The following is a 26,735-nucleotide window of genomic DNA, read 5'->3' on the forward strand; positions in this document are numbered from 1 at the left end:
GGGCCCTGACGGAGACTGAGGAAGCCCTGTCTTTGCAGATCCTGGACGTGGGCTGGCCCGAGCTGCACGCCCCCCCCCTGGACAAGGTGTGCACCATCTGCAAGGCCCAGGAGTCCTGGCTCAACAGCGACCCGCAGCACGTGGTTGTCATCCACTGCAGGGTGAGCCTTTCCCTGGGCCAGCAGTTGCCCAGGGCCCTGGGGTGGGTGCTCCAAACCTGCCCTTCACAAAATGCCCCGCCGGGCCTCCCATCCGTAAGACCGAGGCCCCTGACTGTGGAGCAGGACGTTCTGAAACTAGCGGAGGGTTCGGTGAGCAAGTGCCCTTTCGTTTTCATGCATCTCTGTGTCCCAAGAGAGCCCCTTTTTCAAACAGAGAAGGGCCCCCCGAGTGTGGCCATTGACTAAGCATGGGCAGGATGCCGCTGTCCTGGCCTCAAGCCCTCTCAGCCCCGGGGGACACCAGCTCCTCTCTTGTCTCCTGCAGGGCGGAAAAGGGCGCATCGGAGTGGTGATCTCGTCCTACATGCACTTCACGAACGTCTCGGCCAGGTAGCGGGCATCGTGCTGACCGGGGCGGGGTGGGAGCTGGGCTGACCTGTGCCCTCTGAGACCCAGGCCGAGGAACCCAGCTCCGGGGAGGCTGTGCTCTTGGACAGACGGCGTCCGCGCGCGTGTGTGTGTGTGCACGCGTGTGACGCTCACCGATGGCCTCTGCGGGGCCTCGGGGACACCGCGAGCACACTGCCACCCTCACAGACTGCAGGGGACAGCGCCACCTGCAGTTAAAAGTGCAAGAGGCGCCGTCTCAGGGCAAACCCAGTGCCTCGGGGAGAAGTGGCCACAGGCTGGGCTGTGCACGCCCCGGGCAGGGCACCGAGAGGCACTTCGCTTCCTGTTCTCTTGTCCCTCAGTCCCCTGAGTCACAGGAAGTGATGGTCGGGGCTCCCGCTTCACAGATGAAACTGAAACTGGGCGGAGGTAGGCGGCTGGCTCGTGCTCTCGTGGTCCAGGGGTGGGAGCCTGGTCGGGCCCAGTGCCCGGGACATGGAAGAGCCCCTGGGACGAGCTGGCATCGTGGACTGTGGGTGCCACTGTGCACAGACACAAGGAAAGCGGAGGACAGCGAGCCCGGGCCACGGGCCAGGCCCCCTGCTCTGAGCCAGCGCGCGGGGCCCCCGGAGACCCCCCCAGAGCCCACGCCGCTCGCCCAGAGCCCAGATGAGAAGCACCGTCCCCGAGGCCCGGCCCTCGCGGTGTCCGCTCGTCTCAATGGCCGCTTTGTGCTGCTCCATCTGAGGAAACACAAGCCCGTTCATGTGGCCGACAGACCCTTTCCTCACCAGCTCGGAGCACGAAACCCGACTTCCCGAGTGTTTTCTCTGGAAACGAACTGGGGAGCTGGCGCCTGCCAGGGAGGAAACCCAACCCCCCGGCGAGAGCCAGGCCCCTCGCGCTCGAGGATAATGAATCCTGTGTGCGCCGGGGTCCCGGCCACGGCGAGCCCCTCAGCCAGGCCAGAGGCATTTGGACAGGGACCAGGTTCCCGGCGGATTCTGGACAGAGCCCCCGTGTTCCTGAGCTGGTGCCGCCACAGCGTGGCCCTGTCTGGACCCTCGCCCGTGCTCGGGGCCGGCCGGGGGGTGGCGGGTGGGGAGCTCTCTCCCCCTCGTCACCAGCACTCGTGCTGCAAGTCAAGGCCCACATCTCGGCCGCAGGGTCACGCGGTTCCCATGAACCCCCGGGGCGCCTCGTCTGCCCGCGACGCGGGTGCTGGCTGTGCTCGTGGGGGGTTGTGACGGTCGCTGTGCCGTTGGACGTGGGCACCTAGGATGGCACCAGAACTCGGGTCCCCGTGGGAGCAGCGTGACTGGGTGCCTCTCCGTGGACAAGGACCTCTCCGTGCATTAGGGGTCTGCTCTTCTTTTTTTCTTTTAATTCTCACCTGATATATATATATTTTTTAGACTGAGTGGAAAGGAGGGGGCCGGACAAGAGAGAGGGAGAGAGAGAAACACGGATGTGAGAGAGACGCATCGATTGGCTGCCTCCTGAATGCACCCGACTGGGCTGGGGATCGAACCTGCAACCCAGGTGTGTGCCCTTGACCGGGAGTCAAACCCGCGACACTTCACGGGCCGACGCTCTGACCCCCGAGTCACACCGGCCGGGGCTGTGACCTGCATTCTCGAGTCAACGCTCCCTCCTCGCCGTCCCCGACGTCACGTGGTGGCTGTGCCGCTCTGTCCATCCCACGAGCAGAGGCTGGCGTTTCAGCATTTTCGGGGCTGCCCATCCAGGTGGCGCCCAGGTTTCCTCTAGAACGTCAGATGCTCCCCGGATCCCTGCGCGGAGGTCTCCTCGCCCACAACGGGCTGTGACAGCCTGTGATTGTTTTACGACTGTGCCCTCGGACGTCCCTCCCCGTGGCCCCGGGACCAGTGTTCCTCGGGCCTCGGTCACGAACTCCAGGATCACAGCAGAAAGGTCAAGTCCCGCGTAGGAAGCACATTCCTGCGCCGGCGCCGGGAAGATAAGCGTGGGAAAGATCGCGTCCCGCCAATGGTGCTGATGCTGATAAAGCGCCACCCCAAGCGTGAGCGCCCGCAGCGGCTTTACTGAAACGAGCGAATTCCAGACAAAGGAATGTGGCGGATGTGGAACTAAGTGTTTCTGCTTGAAAACGTGCCCCCAGCACCTTCAAGCCCTCGCTTCCCGTCGGCGCCCCGCAGCCCAGCCCCCCACGCAGACCCAGCGGGCTGGGCCGATTTCCTTTGTCCGGCCGTCCCGTGCTTTATTTCCGGCCTGGATGGTGCCCTCAGCCCATTTCTGCCATGTTTCTGGAGCAGCGACCACACATCTCTGCGGAGAGGCCCACACTTGGACTGATTGTCAGGGACGCTTTGGGCTAAGGTGACCCTCAGTGACGACGTATGACACTCACATCCCGTGGGCTGTGCTGAAGTTGGATCCGGAAAACCCACCTGTGCCCTGTGAGGGATTTTCCGAGGACCCTGCTGAGCACAAACGATGGAGCCAGAGTTTAATGTCAGACAGGCTGTTGGAAAGTAGGTGACAGTCATGTCACAAACAATTGTGTCAGCTCTGCACCCGCTGGCCGTAGTGCTCTGACCCCTCTGAGTCTGGCCATAGACGCAACTCCCCTTGGCGGCACTCAGGCCGTCCCCCGTGAGTCCCAAATGCTCTTTTTGGGACTTGTTTGGGTGCCCACTGACTGCGGCTTCTGGGCATGTCCCTTCCCCTGTGATGCTGACACTTGAGTCTGCCCGCTGGTCTTGCCCAGAGCCTCTGAGACCCACCCCCTCTGTTGGCAGTGGGACGTTTGGGGGGCCAGGCCGGTGACTCCCAGGAGCCGCATATATGGACAGCTGAGGGCCACAGCCTCGGGTGGGTGGAGGCTGCTGTTTCCTACAGGATTTGGACCTGCTGCCTGGCATCCGCTGTGGCCTCAGCTGTATCTGTGGGGAACCAGGGTCCAGGGAGAGACGCTAAAGCGGGTTGCACACGTGTAGCAAAAGATGGGGCCCAGCACCGCCACGGGACTTGCCGCTCTCGGCGTCCACGGAGTAGTAACGCTCTGTCTCTCTCTGCTCCCCCAGCGCCGACCAGGCCCTCGACAGGTTTGCGATGAAGAAGTATTATGACGATAAAGTGTCGGCATTGATGCAGCCGTCCCAGAAGCGGTACGTATGCCCTCGGGTCAGAGGGGAAGGCCAGTGAGGTTTTCCAGACAGATGGCCCCTGAACTGCAAGAACAGGAGAGGAGGGCTCCTTGGTGCAGCAACGAGCCCCTGCCCCGTATGGGAGGCAGGGCTGCCCCTCCTGGGCACCTGGGCACCTGGGGACCAATGGCACAGTGTAGCCAGTGGATGGGGGGAGGCGTGTGGAGCCCCCTGGCGGCCGGGCTGGGCTGCAGCTGCCGGCCGGCCTCCCTGGTTCCCACCAGGCCTCGGCCACCTTGGGGAGCTTCCTCCGTCTGTTCTGAAAGAGCAGAGGGGCCGCTTGCCGCCCGGACGGTGGACACACTAGGAGAGGAACCTCCGTGGAAGCCCGTGTTCTTTGCAGCATTTTCCTATAGAGGGTGGACTAAAAGTAGGGTTTTTAAACTCTGTTTTTAGTGTTTACCAGAAATATCTGGCTGTTCCGTTTGCTTTGTACACACATTCAGCAGCTTGTGTGAACCGCAGGCTTAAATTAGAGATTTTTAAAAATATAAGTGAGGCTGAGCCTGCTGGTAGTTCAGTCCAAGGGCAGCCCGGCCTTGGCCGGGGGCGTGGCCTGAGGCACAGTCACGGGGTTCAGTAAGCGCCGCCCCATCCTGCTTCTGCTCCTCCCACTTAGGCCCTTGGAGACAAGGCCTCGGACACCCAGATATTGTGGGGGTTTCCTTTTGCTTGGAGTCAGGCTCCCCCGGAGGAGGGAGAGCACGAGAGAACCCGATGGGCTGCGCCCCGTCTCCGGCCCTGCCGCCACCTCGTGCCCCAGGACCCGGCGAGGAAACGTCCCACTTAGAGCCTTCCCCCTGAGGGCCACGGCCGCGTGCAGGGCATCACCGCGGACGCACGAGGCTGCCTGCGTCTGGGCCCATCCCCTCCTCGGCCCCACGCGGGCGTGGGCAGCGAGGGTCCGACCCAGAGCGTTCAGCTGCGTGTTCTCTGCAGGTACGTCCAGTTCCTCAGCGGGCTGCTGTCGGGGACGGTGAAGATGAACGCCTCGCCCCTGTTCCTGCATTTTGTCATCCTGCATGGCACCCCCAACTTTGACACAGGCGGGGGTGAGTGTCCCACAGGGCGGGGGTGAGATTCCCTGCCCCTGCCCTGGGTGGGTGTCCTGTCCATCCTGAGAGGCCCAGGCCCTCCTGGTCACTGACTGGACAAAGCCACCTGTGTGTGGTGAGACCACTTATCGGGAAGGACACACAGCCAGGGAGGGGACCCCAGTGTCCCTCACGCTGCTGCCTGACTCCGGCATTGCGTCCCCAACCTAGAAGGCAGCGTGTGGGCTCCTGTCTCACGCACCTTTCTCTCTCTCTCTCACCCTCCACACGGTTCCATGTGGTTCCACGGGGTTCCGCGTGGTTCCACCGTTTTCCCACGTGGTTCCACGTGGTTCTGTGTGGCTCCACAGGGTCCACGTGGTTCCACGTGGTTCCGCATGGTTCCCCACACTCACAGACCATTCGACCTCTCTCTCTCAGTGTGCCGGCCCTTCCTGAAGCTCTACCAGGCCATGCAGCCCGTCTACACATCAGGGATCTAGTAAGTGTGTCTGCTTCGTGGACTCGAGCTGGGAAGTGGTGCAGCCTGGGCGGCTCTCCCGTGGGAGCGGCGAGGGGTCAAGCAGAGGATGCCCGTGGCCGGTGCTCCTCGGTGGCTCGTGCCTGCGTCCCAGCCCAGCTTTGCTGCCGTCACACCTGACTGGCCGTCACACTGTCACAGGGGAGCATGGACGCTGGGGCCCAGAGGGCGGGGCGCCACGTGCTGTCGGGAAGGGAGCAGGACAGTCCTTTGTGGTCGGGCTTTCTCTGCCCTTTGCATTTGAGGGAAGGGTAGATACACGTTCTTAGAACTTGTACGAGCTCCTGAGCTTTTTCGGGGCTGGGCTAGTAAGCATTTTATGAACATTAATGGGAAATGAGTAGAGGGAAGAAGTGTGCTCACCGCTCAGAACTAGCCGCTGTCACGTTTCCAGACTCACAGTGGACGCACACAGGGTGGCAGTTGCCCCTCCGCTAGTCGCAGAGGCTGGGGCACGCTCGCCCCGTATCCCTGCCCCTTGGCCCCCCAGCAGCCCCGGGTGGCCCTCAGCCCCTGCCTGGCCGGCAGCTTTCCACTCCTTCTGACTCCTTTCCACGAAGATTTTCAGGAGCTGGATCCAGGCCCCTCAGGATATTTTGTGCAACTTCCGAGTTTTCAGTTGTCTAGTTGCTTTTCTCAAATGCGCTCTTCCCGTGAAGTCCCGATGACCTAACGACCCGTCTCCTGTGTGTCCCACAGCAACGTCGGCCCCGAAAACCAGAGCCGGATCTACATCGCCATAGAGCCGGCCCAGCTCCTGAAAGGGGACATCATGGTGAGTGTTCCCCTCGTCCCTGCACCAGCCACCCCTCCACAGGGGAATGTCACCTTAAAACAGTGACATCGACCCCTTGCCCCCGAAACCTGTACAATGGGGGGGGGAGTAGCCTTCATTTTAAGGTCGTTGATTCATCTGAGTGAAGCTACTTTCACAAAAGGGGCAGAGCGCGCCACGGCCACTCGATGTGTGTCAGCCACTGCTCCCAGTGGGCCACGTCACTGCCACTTAGTCCATGTCAGCCACTGCGCTCGCCCTGGGCCACATCCACAGCTGCTCTGCTCCCAGGGGTCACACTCCCTGTCCCTGAGGTGAAGCCTCTAGTGACCAGAGACCTTTCCGGGAAGGTGTGGATGTAAAACGTGTACTGTCATTAGCAGCCGAGTGTGAAGCGCAGCGGTGTCGCTGCAGGCTGGCTGGTGACCAGACGCTGATTTCTCGAGAGAGTTCTGGTTCCTGGGCGCTGGTACCCGGGTGAGGTTAGCTGCACCGTCTTTGCCTTTTATGTCTCTTGACTGTCGAAAACTTCATATATTTACGGTAATTCTAGGAGACGTGTGCATAGCTTAACTTTCGCGGAGCCTTTGCGTGGCCCAGGACACGCTGTGGCAGGAAGGTGACACCCACACCCTGGGCACACCCACACCCTGGGCACATCCACACTCTGGGCACACTCACACAGTTGGCTTTTCGTTTTATAACAATTGGTTCATTCAAAGTTTTTGAGGATTTTAAATAATTTCCCTAAAAATTTGGGTTTTAAAAACCTTTCCTAGCAGTTAGTGAACTCCCATCTCATCCCACCTGAATCCTCACGAAATCAAGTCAGTGGGGTTTAGGAAGACACAGATCTCTGGGCACACTGGGCACACCCACACCCTGGGCACACCCACACCCTGGGCACACTCACACTTTGGGGACACTGACACCTTGGGCACACCCACAGCCTGGGCACACCCACACCTTGGGCACACCTACACCCTGGGCACACGTATGCCCTGGGCATACCCATATGCTGAGCACACCCTGAGCACACACCCCGCAGGCACACCCACACCCTGGGCACAGTTGTTCAGGGAGCAGCCCTCCAGCTGCTCCCAGGGCCTTGGGTCTGTGTCCAGCCTCCCTGTCTCTGGGGGGGGGGGTCTGCAGGTCCCGAGGGTGCACAGGGAGAACGAGAGGCGGTGAGAGCAGCGAGGGGGTCCTGACCTTCTCAAGGCCTCACACTGAGCCCTTCCCATCCTCCCAACCGCTCTCCACAACAGCTCTGATGCCCCGTTTCACAGGTGGGACTCCTGAGGGGTGGTCCCATCTTCATAAACCCAGGTTCTCAGCCACCCACGGAGCGGGGACGGGAGGCGAGGCTGCTCGTGGCTGGTTTTCTTAGGAGCAGCCTGTGGGCCTTGTCCCCTTGGTCGTGGGGGGGAGGGATGGGCTCGTCCACCTGCCGCGTGCAGCCCGGGCCAGTCTCCCAGGGAGCCCTGGGATTGCTGGGCACCGGGCCCTGTGTTAACTGGGTACCTGCTGTGTTCCGGGCACCGACCAGACTGCATGTGGCGAGTCCAGCTCTAATCTGCCACCAGCCCCGTGCTGGCTCTGTGACTCCAGCTTTAAAAGGAGGCGAGGCCTGGAGAGGCTGGTGCAGCTGCTGTTTAGGACAGGGGTGCCAAGTGCCCCCTCGCCTGGTCACCTGCAGGGAGAGGGCTTCCAGTCGGCCCCTCCGGACTGGGTGCCACAGTTAGCGGCACGTAGTTGTGGCAAAGACGTGGAGTGGACAATCACCCTGGTGTGTGCGGCTGGTGACTGCAGGGTCTTCGCAAGGTGGGGGGGGTGTTCAGTCCACAGGTCGGGGCGCTTTGTCTGCCCCTCCACAGTCCCCTCCCTCCCTCTCTCCCGCCTTCCTCTCCTGTCACTTTATTTAACCAGTGGCCCTTGTGTGAATCTGTCAAGCGTCCGTAGTCTCTGTGAGGAGCTGGTAGGAAAGGGGGCCTTTATGGGAGGGGATCCCGGAGCTCTGAGCAGCCTCGTGGGTGGGTGGGTGGGTGGGTGAAGCCGGCAGGTCCAAGGGCTCGGGAGGAAGTGGCCTCTGAGTGGGGCAGGGCTCTGGGGCTGAGCAGCAGCTGTGCCCAGGCCCTGAGCCGCCACAGGGTTGGTGCCTATGAGGACAGGCTGGTGGGGATCTGTGTCCCAGAGGGGAGCCAGGCCCGAGGGCTCAGGCCTCTGCAGATTCTCCTGGGGACTGTGGCGTCACTGAGACTCTTTTCAGTGTCCTCCAAAGGCACCGAGAGACCCTGAGGGGAATCGAGACTGGCAGGAGAAAGGACTAGGCCTCCCGGGGGCAGGAAGGAAGCCCCACAGGTAGGCACAAGTGTCAGCAAGTCGGACCACAGTGGCCAGGGTGTCACGCAGTCCTGACTGGCTCCCGGTCCCGCGTCTAGGCTCCAGTCCCGGCTTACGGCTTAAAGGCCTGGGTGGCCTCAGACAGGCCCTTCTCCGTGTGAAGCCCCTCCGAGGACCCTGCGCGGGGTTTGGGGGGATGAGAAGAGGGCAGTAGCCTCGGGTGCAGGCCACGGCGATGGGAGCATGGGCAGGAACCCATGGGCGGCTCTGCTCTGCCCTCCTGGGCGCTCGTCCCTCCGTCTCTGCTCCCAGGGCCCAAGCTGCCTGTATTCACCTCTGCCGCCCGCGCTCGGGCCCTAGGCACACGCAGTCCGGTGTCCCCAGGCCCCCAGCCCCCATCGGCTGGTTTCTAGCCCCCCCACAGCTCACGTGTCCCCACGGGGTGGGTTAGGGTGACATCATGACCCGGTTTCTACTTCTGGGGGTGACCGCTCACTCTGTGCACAGAAATGATGACCCAAGAGGTTAGTTGTCCGTCTCTAAGGAGCCTAAACGTACTTCTAACCTTGTGTTAGTTCCCAGGGCTGACGTAACACAAACTCCTTCAACGTAAGAAACACTCAGACCCGTGAAGAACTTATGTGAGTTTATTTGAGCCAAACTGTCAACAGTTGCTGGGAAGCAGAATCTCTAGGGATAGGGCTGGTGCTCCCGAGAGGGGCAGTTTCTGTAGATCACGGTCATAAGTGGGTTACAGGAAATCCACTGGCGACAGGTTAGGGAGGCGGGAGGAAGCCGAGCGGGAAACCTCTGGGATTGGATAAAAGGGAAAATGATGGAGACACGTCTTTTTTCAGGTGGGGGCAGGACAGTTAACAGTCCGCAATTAACGTGATAAAACAATGAGAGGACTTACGGTCTCCGCCCTGGTGCATCGGTTGTGTCCTGAGGGGTCTGGGAAAAGGGGAGTTACCCTGACATTACAAGTTTATCTTAGATGCAGAAAAGACAATAGGTTCGGTGCAGGTAAAGACTGACCTTTGTCAGGGACGATACCTGCCTAGGACAGGACTAGTCGCCATAACCTGCTTTTAGGTAAAAAAGTGTTTTCATTTCAGACCATTCTGTGTGGTTTCTTCAGGTCTCCGAGTTTGCGAGGCCGCCCGGCAGGCCGCCCCTGAGCTCCTCAGGTGAGCCCGTGGCCCCCTTTTGTCCACAGACAGGGCCTCCCGGGCATGGAGGCGGGGTGCCCGGGGCCAGGTGTCACAGGCTGGTTCCTCCCGCGGCCGCTCTCCTGGGCAGGTAGACAGCCCCCTGCTGCAGGTCCTCGCCCGGTCCTCCCTCGGTGTGTCGGTGTCTCTTTCTGTGAGGACACCGGTCACATCGGATCAGGGTCCCCTGGTGACTTCATCACCACAGTCACCTCTTGAAAGACACTGACTCTAAGCAGAGTCACATCCTCAGACACGGGGGTCACACTCCAGCATCTGAATTTGGGGACACAGTCAGCCTGTTAACCCTGGGCTCATCCGATAGACCCGTTCTGAAAGGTGCACAGTGAGGTCGGGCGCCCTCGGGCACCCGCATTGTGGCCGTGAGTCCCCACCAGGGTTTGCTGGGCGTGTGCTCACCAGGCAGCTGGGCCCCACTCCCGGGAGCTCAGATTCCAGTAGTTCGAGAAGTGGGGGGTCTCCGGGGCGGGGGAACCTGGTATATTCCCCAGGCCAATGAGCTGCAGGTTCCTAGGGGGCCAGGGGGGCCCGGGTGTTGCCCGGCAGTAACCCCTGGGATCCAGCAAGGCTGTGGTTCCCACTGAAAATGACCTGGGGGATCAACACCGGGAAGAAAAAATGCCAGGAATGCTCTTTGATGTTGGTGGATCTTCCCTGGAGAGTGGGGGCGTGTCCCCTCGGAGGGGCCGGCCGGTTTGCCGAGTCTCTGAGAGAGAGCATGTGCCCAGTCCCCCCTCCGGCCTCTCCTGGTCCCTGCCCCGCAGCTCGCGGCCGCCTGGCCCGCCTCCAGGAACCGGTGGGCGTTCTGCCGTGGAGAGGGCGGCCCGTGCGGATGAGGTTCGGGCCCTTCTCTGTGTAAAGGTTCAAATATGCAGCCTGTCATTTCTCATCGAGAACTTGGCAGCGGCCGTGCCTTGGACAGGATCCCAGGCTGCAGGGAAGGCTTCTCCGGCTGCGCCCGCCAGCTGCAGGGCTCCGTGGCCCTCCGCCTGGCGCTGGCCCAGGCGCCTCGCTCGGGAGGCAGGGGGGTGGCTCCCGGGGCCGTCCGCCATCCTCGGTCTCCCTCCCGCCCGGCCTCTTGTCCTCTGCGACGTCCCCTCCGTGATTCTGGTAAGTGTCCGCCTTGTGCGCAGATGTTTGCCTCTCCTGACGTCGGACTGCGGGTGGAGGTCACCGAGGTGCAACCCAGTCCACCGCAGCGGGGTTGGGGGAGTTACTGGGGAGAGTGGCGCTGTGCTTGTCGGTCCTTCAACCCGGGGCCCGTGGCGGAGCTGTGACTAGTGAGGCAAAGGGGATATCTGCCCACCGTGCCTACCGGATAAACTCGGGGCCGCCCCCTGCACACGGGACCCGCCGTCTCCCGCGAGCCACACTGAGGGTCAGCCTGGGGTCCACCCTTGGGAGGGGCAGGGCCTCCGGTGCTCCGTAAACACGCCGGGTGTTATGTAACCTGGTGAGGAATGCGCGGGGCAGGCCCGTCGGAGCCTGGCGGGCATCCAGAGCCCGCTCCCCGGTAAACACGTCCCATCCTGCGTGCCCGGTCTTGCTGCCTCTGCCGTGAGAGCCCGGTGGCCACTGCAGCTTGTGTGCAAGGTTGCGGGGCTCTGGGACCCCCGCCGCCTCCTCCGGGAGCCTCCGCAAACAAACAGCCCCATTGTGCATTGTCTCCTCGAGGGCCTTGAGAGGGATCCGGGAAGAGGGAGTCCTGTCTTTCGCTCCGCGCTTTGCTCCAAGGCAGGTTGTTAAGGGGCCTCCGCTGCTCCGCCGCCCCGGCCAGAGCTGCTCTGCGCCTTGCTGTGCGTGTGGCCTTTTCCCTTCCTGTCCCCAGCGTCTTCCGAACCCGCCGGGTCTCCATCCCTCCTGGGCTCTCAGCACAGCGGACTCAGGTGTTTTCACGGGCAGCCAGCGCCGTGAATTACGGGCGAGACCCTCTGAGTCATCTCCCCCGAGGGTGAGATCGTGGCTGCTCTGGGCCTGCGTGAGGACCAGCCAGCTTCGTGCGGTGGGAGCTCTTTCTTGGAAGACACATTCCTGAAGCCTGTCTAGACAGCCACGGGGCCACCAGCTCAGTGAAATGGCTGCCTCTTCCGGCAGGGGGTGCACCGAGGGTCCCCCACTTTTGCCATCTGTGTGGCCTACTTGGAAGCTGAGAGGATTCGGGGGGTGCATCTGGGGCAGCTGGCCTTAGGGGGAGCAGAAGCGGGCTGACCTTGACCCGGGGCAGGTGCTCCAGGCTGGTCCTCACACGTTGACCCCTGGGCCCGGGGCAGGTGCTCCAGGCTGGTCCTCACACGTTGACCCCTGGGCCCGAGTGCTTCACTGTCATTGGTGCGGCCTGGGGATGAAGCAGGGCCGTTAGCAAGCCGGCCTCTCCAAACACCGGATCAGTACCCTGCGAGGCAGAATTCGGGCGCAAAGGGAAGTGCCAGCCGGAGGTGCCTGTTCACTGCGGGGAAACCGAGGCACACGGGCAGGTTTCCTGTGGCTGTCGGGGTGTGTACCACCGACCGGGAGACCCGCATCTCCCCACAGCCACCGAGACCTAGAGGCTTCTCACCCCTCAAATGTGCGTGAATCTCACAGACCGAGTGTCGGGGGGGTTACTCCCTGTGTTAACATACAGTCGGGTCTGGTCCCCGTAACTAAGCTGAGGTGGGAGGAAGCCACGCAGGCTGAGCGCCTGTCTCTCCCCAGACCTGAGGGTCTCCGAGGCTGCTGTGGCCACAGCCTGTGGCGGGCGTTTGTCACCGAGGCAGCCTCCCTGCTTCCTGGCTCATTTCCTGCACCAGTAGTGAGACCCGGTAGAGAGTTGTTTCAAATGCAGATGTTCCCCAACCTGATAAAGGGGCCGACACTAGAGGGGTGGAGGGAGCTCATGGAAGGGGATCTGGAGTCATTACTTTATATCTTAAAGGGGGACCTGGCCCCCCTTGCCCAAAACGTGGCTGTTCTGTGGTGTCAGGAGCAGGGCTCAGGTCTTGTCCCGAGGCCGGCAGGCACGTGGCCAGCGTGAGCAGGGCTGCCCTGCGCAGGGCCCGAGGGCTCCTGCTGGCCAGTGAGTCTGTCTCCTGGGAGCCGCAGGCAGACCAAGGGCCGGGGAGGAGCCTGGGGCTTCGGGCCTGTAGGAGACAGGCTGTCACTGTGAGCCGGTCAGCAGGGTGGCGCCATGGCCAGTGGGGGCAGAAGCTGAGCTGAAACGCAGGAGGCGGCGGGCGGGGAGCTTCAGGTCCCAGGCAGCGTGGTTGCCTGGACCCCATGGAACCGACCCCTAGGAGCCGGCGTGGAGGGCGGTGGCCGGGTGACTGGCTAGGTCACTTGTCTGTCCGTTCTGAGCCCTGACTGTCCAAACCCTGGTCCTGTGAAACTCTGGACATCTTCAAACACTAGAGCCACGCTCGGCCTGGGCAGGGCGATCCCCACCTCTTGCCACCAGGCCCCTCCCGTTCCTACCAGGGAGGGAGCACCCACCGTGGACCCTGGGGACTGCAAAGGAGCCTGAGTTCAGGTCACATCCCTGGTGGTTCTGAGGCCGGTCTCAGGTGACCACTCCAGGAAGTGGGACCTCCCGGCCGGCCTCTCTGTCTCTGCCCCCCTCCCGTCTCCTGTCTTCCTCTCTCCCTGTGTCTCTGTCTCTCTCTGTCTCCCCCCCCAAATTACTGCACACCCATAATTGTTCAGCGTGTTACAGACAGTAATGACCACCTGCTTCTTTTGTGGAAACAGAAAGGCTTTAAGCTGAAACATGGAGAGTTTAGATGACAGAAAAACTGCCTCACAATCAGTTGTTAAAATTTAGGAGAGAGAGGCTACGGATCTATCTCACTTGCCAGGTGTCCTCCACGGAGACCAGTTCTGTGGGTCACTGTGGCCGTCGGAGGACTGTGGCACTGCGCACTGTGGTTCCGCTGGGGGGACACCGGGCCCACGGTGACCTGTCCCGCCCGCCCGGCCCGGCCCTGCTCCTGGCACACAATCCCTGCCCTCCCTTCTCGGGGACCCGTCCCGTGCACACCCCTCGGCGGCGTCCTCAGAGGTGCTGTCTCCGCAGCCACCACGGTTTTTTTCTTGCCACCAGGTGAAGTGTTACCACAAGAAGTACCGTTCGGCCACCCGGGATGTCATTTTCCGCCTGCAGTTCCACACAGGGTCCGTGCAGGGCTGCGGCCTCGTGTTCGGCAAGGAGGACCTGGACAGCGCCTGCAAGGGTGAGGGCCCGCCCCCACGGACGGGGCCCCCCAGACGGCGGTGTGTTCCCCTGGTCTCCGTGCCCCCTCCCGCTGAAATCATGACAGAATCATGACCAGTCTCAGGAAGGGCTGACAGTTGATCCAGCAGAGAGAACATTCTAGAGAAACTGAACCCCGACCCTGCTCTGCGGTGGGTGCCCAGGGGCGGGGCTCGGGCTCTGCTGTCCTGGTCGGCCCGGGACACAGCCGTCCGAGCTGGCCTGGCGCCCCTGCCCCTCGCTTGCTGAAATACGTCTCTGTTTCAGATGACCGCTTCCCTGCCCACGGGAAGGTCGAGCTAGTGTTCTCGGCCACCCCCGAGAGGATCCCAGGTGAGCGAGGGCAGGCGCTGGCCGGGTGGGCGGGTGGCTGCTGTGTCGGGGTCTCTGCGCTGGCTCCCACCTCTGCCCGGGCTTGGAAATTTCCATAGCATAGGGTTTTGTGTGTGTGCGTGTGTGTGTGTTAATCTTCACTCAAGGATATTCTTTCCATTGATTTTCAGAGAGAGTGGAAGGGAGAGAGTGGACAATCTAACCACTGAGCCACGCCGGCCGAGGCCATTATATAGTTTTTAACCGCAGGATATTAGACAGCGAGAGGATGGGGCCCAGCCTTGTCCTTCCCAGGGAGATTATGCCGAATATTTACTCTCCTTAAAGAACAACCAGATATTTCTGGAGGAGAGTAGAAGTCCTGTAGTCGGCAAATATTAGGTTTAAAGTAGATTCCCTTTCTTCTAAAAATGCATTGAAAGAGGCACCAGCCCCTTTATCACCAGGCTCACGATTCATTTCAATCCCCAAGATCCCCGTGTGCGAAATAATCCTCCCACCTCCTGTGCTCACCACCGACGAGGCGTGAGCTCAGTGCCAGGCTCCTGGGCTCCGAGTCCGCTGGGCGCCCTCAGAGCCACCGAAGGACGAGCGCTGGCCTGAGCCCTGAGCCAGGCGACACCTGCCTCTGTCCGTCGGCCCCGAGGCTGGTCCTGACCTGTGAGGGGCTCCGGGCGACCCTGTTGTGAGACGTCGCCCTCAGAGCCAGGGCCCCAAGTGCAGTGGGTGGAGGGAGGGTCGGTGTCCGCCTTTCCTTTCTGCCGAGCGGTTTTAACAACTGTTCAGTTTTTTGTTCTTGTGAATCTTCATTGAAGGATATTTTTTCCATTGATTTTTAAAGAGAGTGGAAGGGAGAAGGGGAAGCGAGAGAGAAACGTCGAGGTGAGAGAGACAGGTCGATTGGTTGCCTCCTGCACATGCCCCGACCGGGGCTGGGGATCGAACCTGCAACCCAGGTGTGTGCCCTTTACCAGGAATTGAACCCCTGACCCTTCAGTCTGAGGGCTGATGCTCTAACCACTGAGCACACGGGCCAGGGCCGTGACTGTTCAGTTTTCTGAGACAGTGCCTGCTTGCCTGGCGATGCCAGGTCTGGGGGCAGGGCTGACCCAGGTGCCCGCCCCATCGTCGGGCACGAGCAGGAGCTGCCGGCTGGGCTGGGCTGACCCGTGTCCCTGTCCCCCGCACAGGCTGTGAGCATCTGCGTAACGACCACGGGGTGAGCGTGGACTTCAACACAGCAGACCCACTGATCCGCTGGGACTCGTACGAGAACCTGAGTGCCGACGGGGAAGGTGCGTCTGGTTGTCTTGCGTCCGTTACGCGTTTGGGTCAGAACTGTCCCCCGGGTGCCGGGAGCTTGGGAATCCCGCCGTCCTTGTGGAGGGCCAGCACCCACTCCCTTGTGAGTTTGTGGGCGCTGGTGAGGTCAGGCTTGGGGACCGGGTCAGGCTCCTGGCAGAGCTGTCGTGGGCGGTGGCCGGTCGGTAACGTTACCGTCTAGGAGCTTCCCTGCCCGACCTCATAGTTGCAGGTCTCCAGGGACAGGCTCCCACCTCTCCGGCCCCTTCCCATCGCGTACAGGGAGCCAGGGCTCTGATCAGGGCCCCCCGGGCTGCAGACGTTTGGCTTTATTTCTGTCCGCTCGACACCCTGCTCCTGGCCGAGCTCATGGCTGCGTCAGCGTCTGTGTTTGTGAGTCCCTCGCACCCAAACCTGCTCTCTGGTAGCTTCACACACATGAGAAGCCGCCAGAAGCCTGTATCTTGGGGAAAATGGCCCCGCCCGCCTCTGCAGGTCATGAGGTTGTGGGGGCCGGGAGAGGACGTCTGTGGCCTAAACTGGGGTCCCCGAGCCTGCGTTCCAGGTGGTACGTGGCTCCCTGTTCCTCTGGGCTTCTGGCAGACCTGTGTCAGGACAGAGCACTCATCCCGGGCACCTCGGGCACCTGGGTACCGTGTCCCAGCTTTTCCCTTTGACCCCCAAGCGAGCACCTGCCTGCCTCTTAGGTGGCAGATTCATTGCTCGCACCCCGTTCCATCAGCGGGTCCCCCCGTTCTGCATTCTCACTGTTACAACAAAACCACCTTCATGGCCCTGCCTCCCACGCCCTGTGGTCCCCCAGCTTTGCTAATCTCTGGGCAGCCACCCTCCGGAAGGCTCACCCAGTGTCCCTCAGTGGGAGACTCCTCCGCCCTGAACTCCCTCCGACTCCCCACACGCCCCGGCGCCTCTCGGGCATGAGGCTCACCTGCTTGGTGAAGGCATTCCTGATGTCAGTGGCTGTCGCTGGGGCCCGCCGTCCGGTTCAGGTTCCTACACGGGCACAGGGCACCCTGCTCCGGGGAAGTCAGGCCCGGCAGGCAGGAAGCAGGCAGGGTCCTGGCTTCGTTGCCCAGGGCAGACGCTGTCGTTAGGTCCGGAACGTGACTTGTGGCTGCCCCTGTCCACCTCCACCTCCCCTCAGTCCCTACCAGCAAATAAAACCCAAGCGCCTGCACCCGAGGCTCACGTCTCTCCTGAGAGTCCTGCCGTCCGGGGCGGAGCCCTGCAGCTGCCTCAGTCAGGCCCCCGCCCTCCCCTCTCCCCCAGCAGGGACGCTGGCTGGGGACACTGGCTGGGGACACTGGCTGGGGACGCTGGCTGAGCTTCCTGTCGTCCTGAGGGTCCCCACGGGAGGCAGGCTGTGGGCTTCTCACCACAGGTGAACTTCCACCTGCCCGGCCTCAGGCGTCCTGACCATGTCACCAGCACAGCATAGAGCACAGACTTTCTTTTTATATATATATTTTTATTGATTTTAGAGACAGAGGAAGGAAGAGGGAGAGATAGAAACGTCAGTGATGAGAGTCATTGATCGGCTGCCTCCTGCCCGCCCCCTACTGGGGATGGAGCCTGCAGTCCCCGGCATGTGCCCCGACTGGGACTCGAACCTGTGAGCTCTTGGTGCTTGGGATGACCCTCAACCACTGAGCAACACCCGCTGGGCAAACAGCACCAACTTTAAATATTTGATAGAACCAGGAGCCTGAGAGAGAAGGCCCGGGGTGCACATGCTTGTGTGCCCTCCCCTCCCCCCCACACAGGTTCAAGGTCACCTGCCCCCCCCCTCGTCCCAGCAATGGTCTGGGGCCTCTCCCATCACCCGGAACCACCTTTATTCCTCACTCCTTCCTCTGAAGGTGGGCAGAGCAGAGCAGACCCGGGGCCCCTCCGGAGGAAAAGTCACCCCGAGTTAAGGGGAAAGGAAGGTGGAAGGAAATTGTGCAAAAAATGCCAGGGGCAGTTCACCCCGATGACAGCCTCAGCCACGGGGATCTCGCAGGGCCCAGGAGCCGGAGCAAGCGGCAGAGTCCCGGCTGACGCTCTGAGAACACAGTGGGCGCAGAAGCCCCAGCCTGTGGACCCAGCAGGTTGGCTGGCGCTGGCTCCCAGCGCCGAGCGAGCGGGACGCCCGGCCTGCCCAGCCTCCCGGCCGCCTGGCCCCGCCTCCTGGGCCTCCAGGGTTCAAATTTCGCCAAACCTGATTGCACTAAACCCCACCCTCGTGTTTACATTGCCTGGCCTTTTTGGTGGAATCAAAGTCCCCTGCTCAGCCAACAAGATCCTCCACCTTCGGCTACTGGGGAGGGAGGCCGGCCCGTCGAGGGGAGGCACGCCCAGCCCGGGATGCTGCTCCGGGCCGCAGCTCTCCTCCCGGAAAAGGGGGTCCCGCAGCCCTAGCCTGAAGGAGCTGCTGGGCGGTGTGGGAGGAAGGTAAGCAGGAGCGCGCCTGTGTGTGTGTGTGGCTTCCGCAGGGCCACAAAGACCTGTGACACTGTGACAGCCCACCTGTCTGAGGCTGCACAGCAGGCGGATGGGGGTGGGGGCCTGGAGGGAGGCTGGGCGGTGAGCCACCCGCACAACCTCAGTGTCCACGGCCGGGAGGGACGTGCGGGCCTCGGGGCGGCTGTTGGTTCTCGGGTCAGAGGAATGCTGCTGCGGCTTCCCCAGGGCTGGAATGTTTGAGCTGGGCGTGTCCGAAAGGGACCCGGCTGCACCCGGAGGCTGCCAGGACGGTGCCCTAGGCACGTCGGGCGAGCTGGGGTGCAGGAGAGGAGCCGTGCTAGCCGCGGTCACGTTCGTGCGGGCTGTCTGGGCGCTCGCCCCATCCAGGACATGCCAGCCGCAGCCCACTCTGAGTCTCTGCCGCATTCCCAAGCCGCACCCGGGCCGCCGGGAGCTGGGTCCCACGGCGGGCGCGTCCCTTCCCCGGGGAGGCATTGCTTCTGCTTGGAATGCCTCACTCCTCCGCTTGCTGTTGTTTTTTTCCCCCCTAATCTGTTTCTGCAAGAATGTAGAGCCTGCTCGTTTCTAGAAAACATTTGCAGAGCTCAGCTTGGCTCCAAAGACAGCAGTTCTCAGGGGCCCCCTTGGCAGGCACGGTGTCCTGGTGGCACTGCCCCAGGGGCCTCCCGCCTGGCAGCTGGGGGGGGGCGGGCGCCCGGGGGCAGAGAAGCTGTGTGCTGCGGGAGGCACGGCTGGAGCTCCGCCGGGAGAGCGGTGGAGTTTGTCCGGAGGTGCAGGCCACACTCCGCGCCCTTGGGGACTCGGCGGGCCATCACCATCTTTGGCTTTTCCTATTGAAAAAAAAAGAGAGGCGAAGGGCAGTTTCCGCTAACCCTGTACCGTGCCGGTCACCCCGGGATATTCTCAAAAGCCCGCGTGCGGCCAGCTGTGAGCCCTGGGTTTTCTCTGCAACGGGAGGTAATTCGACACAAATGCCGGGGAGTCTTTAATTAGCTCCGGGCGGACTCGACTGCAATAAAGTAAAAGCAGACCTGGTAGCGGCCCTGGAGCTGCAGCTGCAGACGGACGTGCAAGTGGCGAGGACAGACAGAGACTGCACGTGGCCTTGGGCCTCAGCGGTTTTGAGTCATGCCGATGACTTAAAAAAATCCATTCCTCCGAGTATTCCCCAAGAATAAGGTCCGCTGTGTACTCAGTTAGTTGGACACGAGGGGACACTCCTGTTCTGCAGCCCCTGTGTCCCTGGATGGACACAGTGATCCCAGGCAGCCCTCAGGGAACAGTCCCTGGCCAGGCAGCTTCTCTACAGATAAAGAACGTCAGGCACAGAGAGGTCCGGTAACTCAGCCAAGGTCACACAGCTGTGATGGTCAAGCCAGGATTCAAGCCCAGATGGATTACGCCAGAAAGTCCAGCAGGGGGGTGAAGACACGCAGCTAAATCGCTAATGGAAAAGGCCAGCAAAGTTATGCCACAGGGAGATGCAAGGGACCGAGCCAGGCATCCTGAGGAGGCAGGACCAGAGCTACGGGGCTGCCATGGAGTGTGGGAAGGTCCTGGAAGAAGGGGGGGGTGGAGGCAGCCCAGGCCGGGGGGCTCGTTCTGCTGTGAGTCTCATTTCTGTCTTGATACCAGGATCATTTTTAAATCCAGGTGGATTTACATGCCGTAAAATTCACTCCATTTAGTGCACAGTCCTCGGCGTTTGGCTCTCTGTCCTGAACCCACCAGATCTAAGGTAGACCCCTTCCTTCTGCACATTTTATTCCCTGTGGGTTCCTGACCCCGCTCCCCCAGTGTCAGGTGGAGTTGGAGGCTGTGGAGCTGTGTCCACGCGGCACTGGACGCAGAGGCAGATACGGAGTCGTTTTTCTGTCCCGGACTCTTCTGCTGGGAGGGCTGAGGCTGTGGGAACCCTCCATGGCCATGGGGACTTGTGGAGACCGTTACCGCCCGTTGCCTCCACATGTGGGGACATCTCGACGCACTGAATGGTTTAGCTTGGTGGCCAAGTGAGTGAGTCACCTGGAGGGCCTGCTGGAGAGTGTCCACGTGGGGCAGCAGTGACCGGCAGTGGTCGGTGGGTCATGTCCAGAGGGGTGGCCTGTCCCATGGTGGGGCCTTCCCTCAGGGAGCTCCTATCCCCGGGCTGTGGGCACTAGAGGTGTAAGCTGAGCAGTGCGCAGGGAACGGGCCAGGGTGAGCTAGTAACGAGGCAGAAATGCACAGCCCAGGGAAGGGACGTAAAACTGCCACCATCCTCCCAGCAGCCACAAAGCACAGGACCCTGTCTGGGGCAAGGAGCCACCGAGCAAGGGAGGAAAACCAGGCGCTGAGTCGTCTCTAAGAAACGGCCTGTGTGTTTGTGTGTGTGCCTGTGAATTGCAGAGAAAACATTCAGGCAAATTCCTTTCCGAAATTAATGTCTAATTTCACGTAAAAGTGGTGGGTCGGGTTTGGAATTCCTGCCTTTTAAAGGAATGGAGAGCAGGGCCTGCATGTGGGGCGAGGCAGGTTCGAATTCCTGATGGTGTTTTCAGCTGCCTCCGTCCGGGACGCCAGCACCGCCGCTCCCTGCCCGGCTCTCATCTGTGACCCGGCTTCCCAATCCCTGCATCTCAGCGTCGCCAGGGAACTCGGTGGGACCCCCCCCCCCCCCCGGGCGGCCCGGTGCCCTGGCTCCTGGGTGGTGCTGGGGCGGGGCCGCGGTCTCTAGAATGTTGGCCCGGTGGCAGGAGAGGGCATTTCAGACTTTCTCCCTCGGACATGGAAACGCAGCAGAACCTCGGTTCTTGAACTTAATTCTTCCTGGAAGGCCGTGCGAGAAGCGATTTGTGCAAAAACGGAATCATTTCTTGCCCCCTTAGAAATAATATAAATTGAATTAATTCGTTCCAGACCCTGAAAGATTCTGTTTTAACCTTTCCTACTTACAGTGCACGTCTAATGTTGTTTAGTCTATAAGCAAACACTCCTTTTCCTAAATTTGTTGAGTCGTGTCCCCCCCCCCCCCCCAGCCTTAAAGGAATCACTTTCAGCACTTGTCCCAGGGGTGTCTTTCACCTCACTGCCTCGGAAATGCTAAGGGCTCTTCCCTTATCACACCTACCTCCTCAACTGCCTGTGGTCATTGTTTCCTTCACACCCTTAGCGACATTAGCACTCTTGATGGCCTCTTTATGTTTTAAAACTGTGCTAATCATCCATTTCCCCAGCAACAACAAAAAATATTCGCAGCACAATTCCCCGATGTGTTCACCAGGGGAGGGTTAGCTGGAAGCTGACTCACTCGCGAATTCTCTCCTTTGTCTGTGGCCTGAGAGACACTTTTTGTCCCGTTGATGTGTCAGCTGGAAAGGGTTGTCTGGTAGAGAATCTGGACATTTTTTCCACAAACAACTTGGTCGAGAACCGAGGTTTGACTGACTCACCTGAGAGCAGCCTTACCTGGCCACACCCCCCTCATCTTCTCCCTCTTTCTGCCTCTGATCCCCCGATGCCCTGGAAGTGCACAGGCCTCCCCTCCCTCTGCTCCCGTCCCTGCCCCCTGCCAGCTGCCCCACCTGGGAGGACTCGCTGAGAGCCCCCGGTCCACCTCTGTCCACCTCTGTCCACCTCTGTCGGCACCGGCAGCCCTGGCTGGTGCTGAGTAACCCTGATGCCGGCTCCTGGAGGCGAGGTTTTGGTTTTCTCCATGGGAGGTTTGCAGGGAGTGCCCGCCAGCTCCTTCAAAACAAAAAGTTGCTCTTTAAGCAAACCTGTCAACCAGCAGAACATAAGATCCCTAGAGGCGGTGCACAGAGAAAAGATCCCTCGACACCTTTTCTGTAGCCGGGGGCTTGGCACTTGGAAGGAGTGCCTCTCTTTGGCTGGTCCTTAACACACCTGTGAGCACACATCTGGCTACACAACTGTGAGTGTATTCCTGGGAACACACCTGTGTGCACCACCTGGGAACACACCTGAGTGCACAGGTGGGCATTGGTTACTTGGTGATCAGCCATGATGGACAGGAATATATTCATCTTTTGGGGGGGTCTTCCCCATTTTCTTATATTACTCTGGAAATATTTTCTGAGCCTCTTTCCCTCCTGCGAGCAAGCGCTTTTCAGAAGCCGGGTGGGTGGGGCCTGTCTCTGCCGCCAGCGCCCTTTGATGAGGCTGGACCGTTCACTGCACTTCCTTCCTCCCAGTTCTTCCCCGTGTGTCGTGGGTGGGAGGGCCGGGCGTGTTTGGGTGTGATGGTCAACTAGGCCCTGGCTCAGGGAAATCATTGCCAGATGGGCTGGGTCCTTTGAGAGGCCTTTTTCTTGCGCCGGGGCGGCCAGCGGGAAGGGAAAGGGCCACAGAGGGACTGCAGAGCTCTCGTCCTGCGTCACCTCTATAGCGTTCAAGTGCAAACTGCCCCCCAGACGTGAGTCACTGGGTCGAGACTAAAGACACTGTTGCTATGAAATGAGGGTGTGGTGGGCCTTGAAATTGAGGCCATCTTTCTGGGCGTCCTGGTGTTAACTCCCCAAGCTCTGTGCACCAGGCCTTTCGACGGCACTGGTTCTGCCGGGCCCAGGGCCACACTGGTCCCGTCCAGAGCACAGTGACAATGCCGCCCGGCTCGGGCAGGTCGCTGGCACAGACCTGGGCTGGGTGCGTCCTGGGCTCTCCCAGCAGGTGGACCGTGGGCAGCACGTAGGCTCTGAGCTTCCCAGCAGCTGCCTGACCTCGGGGAGTTACTGGTTGTCCCGGAGCCTCGGGCGTTTTCATCAGTAAAAAAGAGTCACAGCTAGTCACCAGGTAGGCACGCTGGGGAGGTCAGAGAAAATTGCCAGGTGCCTGCCCGTATAGGTGCTCAGTAAACACCCGCTGCCGTTGGACCTCTGTCGCCCTGAGGGCCTCCCAGGGCCGGAGCCGGCCCCTGCCCGGCACGGAGCAGCTCGTCCCCGGCTGCCTCTCCGGAGGGGTCTGTGTGCCATTTTCCCAGACTCTCCTTTGGGGTGGGTGTGGGGAGCTGCGGGCTGACCCGTCCCCCAGTGATTCTGTCCCCCGTGGCTTCCCCTGCCACTTCCTGAGGCACGTTTCAAAATACTCACCTGAGGATATTTTTTCCATTGATTTTTAGAGAGAGTGGAATGGAGAGACATCGACACGAGAGAGACATTTGGTTGCCTCCCACCCGTGCCCCAACCAGGGCCTGGCATCAAACCTGCAACCCAGGTATGTGCCCTTGACTGGGCCGGCGCTCTGACCACTGAGCAACTCCGGTGAGGGCAACCTGAGGCACATTGGAAATAGGGAAGCCCTGGGCCACGGGTGCCCTTGGCACAGCACCCAGACACCCTACAGGCCTCTGTGCTGACATGTCGCCCAGTGTTTCCAAATAAAGGTGAAAGCCGCTGACCGTGGCCATGCACCCAGCACACCAGGGCCGGAGCCAGGTGCCCAGGACAGGTCCCTGCGGAGTGGCTCTCCACCCAGGCTCTGCTGGGACACAGTGGCTTCAGGCCCAAGGACTGTGGGCCAGGCCCGCAGCAGCCCCATCAAGGTTGCCTGCAGTCCCCTGGGGAAGACGAGGGCAGGGAGGCGCTGGCAGCCAGCTCCCTGCACCATTGGGTGCCTCTCCCAGCTTTCAGGGACCCAGGCAGGAGCAGTTTGAGGCCCAGAGGCACTGAATTAATAACAGTGGCAGGGGGGTCTGCTCTTCCCCCCCACACCCGAGACCTTGTTTTTCTCTCCTGACCATCGTATGGAGATCGGGGCTCTGAGATCGGCTTCGCTGCCTGAGTCCTGCCCCACGTGCCTCCATCGGGCCCCTTCCTGGCCAGAGACACTGCAGTAGCGGGAAGACCCGAGGCCAGTCCTGCCCTTTCTCTTTCCATCGGGTGACATACTTAGATTTGAGCGGGTCTCAGAGTGTTGTTCTGCCTGTTCAGAGTTTGGCGCCCGGCTCCGTGGATGCTGACAGGTGTGGGGAGGGAAGCCTGCCCTGGTCTTACGGGCACTGTTCATTCTCGATCTTGGGGATTTACGAGCTGAGCTGAACTGAGTTCAACATTCCAACTGATGATGAAATTAACAGTGAGCCCTCCAGGCAGGTGACTTTGAACGACCATCTCTCCATAAAAGGTAGTTCCTGGCCAGTGTGGCTCAGTGGTTGAGTGTCAACCCATAAACCAAGAGGTCACGGGTTCGATTCCCGGTCAGGGCACATGCCCGGGTTTCGGGCTCGATCCCCAGTAGGGGGCTTGCAGGAGGCAGCCGATGGATGATGTTTCTATCTCTCCCTCTCCCTTCCTCTCGAAAAATAAATATATATATATTTAAAATTAAAAGGGGGGGGCCTGAAGCTGATCACTCGAGTTGCTTTTTGGTGGCATCCGGGCACACAGAGTTAGGGGGTCCTAGAGGAGCATTTGTCCCTGGTTACTGTGAGTCGTCTATTAGGAACTTATTTATTAATTTGTTCGGACACACGTCCACACCATTCCAGGGGCCCTCAGCCCTCACCCTTGACTGACCGCCCTCTCCCGTTCTCTCCCCACCAGTGCTGCACACGCAGGGCCCCGTGGACGGCAGTCTCTACGCCAAGGTGAGGAAAAAAAGTGCCTCGGATCCCGGTGTCCCGGGAGGGGCCCCAGCTGTCCCTGCCACCAGCAGCCCAGACCACGGCGACCACACCCTGTCGGTCAGCAGTGACTCGGGCCACTCCACGGCCTCGGTGAGGACAGACAGGACCGAGGAGCACCTGGCTCCGGGATCCAAGAGGGGCCTGAGCCCCCAGGAGAAGGCTGAGTTGGATCAGCTGCTCAGTGGCTTTGGCCTAGAAGATTCCGGAAGCCCCCTCAAGGATATGACTGATGCCTGCAGCAAGTTTAGTGGGACGCGCCACGTCGTGCCGGCCCAGGTCCACGTGAACGGAGACGCCACGCCCAAGGACCGGGAGACGGACATCCTGGACGATGAGATGCCCAGCCACGACCTGCACAGCGTGGACAGCATCGGGACCCTGTCCTCCTCCGAGGGGCACCCGCCCGCCCACCTGGGCCCCTTCGCCTGCCACCAGAGCAGCCACAACTCGCTCCTGTCCGACGGGTTTGGGAGCAGCCCCGGGGACGACCAGCACGGCGCCCTTGTCCCCGACCTGGGCCTGGGCGTAGAGCCGCTGTATGAGCGGGAGGCTTTCGGGAGCCGGGAGCCTGCGCAGCCGCAGCCCGAGCTTGGGGCGCCCTGCGTGTCCGCCCAGGCCCAGGCCTACGGGCAGAGCGGCTACTCCACGCAGACCTGGGTGCGCCAGCAGCAGATGGTGGCTGCCCGGCAGTACAGCTTCGCCTCGGACGGGGAGGCCCGGCTCGTGGGCCGCGGCCCAGCAGACGGTTCGCCCCGGGGCCCAGTCGCCCCCGCCCGGGGGGCCAACAGCAGAGTGGCCGTACAGAGGGGCGTCGGCCCCGGGCCACATCCCCCTGACACCCAGCGGCCCCCTCCCGGCAAAGGGTTCAAAGCCAGGTTCCCGGACAGCAACGTCATGAACGGGACAGGCCCGGAGCCCAGCCCGGACCCCTCCCCGGGCTCGCCCACCCTGGACATCGACCAGTCCATCGAGCAGCTCAACAGGCTGATCTTGGAGCTGGACCCCACCTTCGAGCCCCTCCCCACCCACATGAACAAGCTGGGCAGCCCAGCCAACGGCCCCACCGCCCCGGATGGCATGGGGAACGGGCCCCGGGGCAGCGGCCGCCTGCAGGACCGAGGAGAGGACCCCAGCCGAGCCCCCGTGCAGCAAGGTGAGCTGGCGTTTCAGGGGCGCGCAGTTACTGCGTCCGGGTCGTGTGGCAGAGCCTTACGGGGAGTGCGGTCCTCACCGGCCCGGTGGAGGAGTGGGGGGCACGGCCTGTGTCAGGGAGGCCACTGCACGGTCCTGGTGTGAGAGGCCCCTGAGCTGGCCCCGCAGGGAGCCGTTGAGGAGCGCGGGGCAGACGGTCTTGCCAGTGGGTGGAGGGTGAGGAGTGTGGAGGCCGTGAGGCTCCGGGCCCAGCACGGGAGAGGTGCAGCCGGTGGGTGCCTCGCGGACTCGGAGGCGGCCTGCACGGGCCCGTGTCCCCGGGATGTGGTGGTGGGAGGACCGGTCGGGCCTCCTGCCCACCTGCCCGTCCTGGGAAGGGCGAGGTGGCTGTGGCGGGCAGGCAGTGACTTCCAGCCGTGGGACAGGTGGTGGTGACCTCGGTGTGGGACAGGCGGCGACCTCGGGGTGTAGAGTGGCGTGAGTGAGGGGCGCGTGTTGGGATCGGGTCTGTGACATGCTCTGTCTCCGGGAGCCGTGAGGCTGTGGGGCCTGGGGAGCTGGCCAGGTGGCCCTGGGCTGCTGTCCCGTGGGCAGCGGGTGCTGTGACGGGGCCTGCGGGGCGGGGGACGGTGTGTGAGGGCCGCAGGAAGAATGTGCTCCTGGAAGGTCCCACCCAGAGAGGCCGGGGCCAGGCCAGGTGTCCAGGCTGCTGAGGTCTGTGCATGTGGAGCCCGTGTGCCTGATCAGTCAGGGACGGTACCAGGGGCCACCCTGGGGCTGAGAGTGTGGGGACGTTGGAGGCCAGCCCCCCCTTCGCCCCCCATGTCGGTCTGAGCCTGTGTCTGGGCGCAGCTGGCTCCCGGCTGCGTGAGCCCAAACACAGCCAGGAAATTAGGTGTTAAAAGAGGTTTCAATGGGAGCAAAACTCTCCTAGCACGTGGCTCGCG

The 26,735-nt window shown here is 61.7% G+C and overlaps 1 protein-coding gene across 5 annotated transcripts in view; it reads left to right on the forward strand.

The window, feature by feature from the left end:
• Positions 1-26,735, forward strand: part of TNS3 (tensin 3) — a 122,876-nt gene that overhangs the window by 61,498 nt on the left and 34,643 nt on the right. For all 5 annotated transcript variants that reach the window (XM_081146485.1, XM_081146481.1, XM_081146482.1 and 2 more), the window contains 10 exons: positions 39-161; positions 487-551; positions 3,620-3,703; positions 4,682-4,794; positions 5,218-5,278; positions 6,017-6,092; positions 13,743-13,872; positions 14,160-14,225; positions 15,416-15,520; positions 24,554-25,789. In XM_081146485.1, coding sequence (XP_081002611.1) covers positions 39-161; positions 487-551; positions 3,620-3,703; positions 4,682-4,794; positions 5,218-5,278; positions 6,017-6,092; positions 13,743-13,872; positions 14,160-14,225; positions 15,416-15,520; positions 24,554-25,789 — 2,059 coding nt within the window. The remainder of the gene's footprint in view (positions 1-38; positions 162-486; positions 552-3,619; positions 3,704-4,681; positions 4,795-5,217; positions 5,279-6,016; positions 6,093-13,742; positions 13,873-14,159; positions 14,226-15,415; positions 15,521-24,553; positions 25,790-26,735) is intronic.

This window comes from Miniopterus schreibersii, assembly GCF_964146895.1.
Source record: "Miniopterus schreibersii genome assembly, chromosome: 9".
Lineage (NCBI taxonomy): Eukaryota > Metazoa > Chordata > Mammalia > Chiroptera > Miniopteridae > Miniopterus > Miniopterus schreibersii.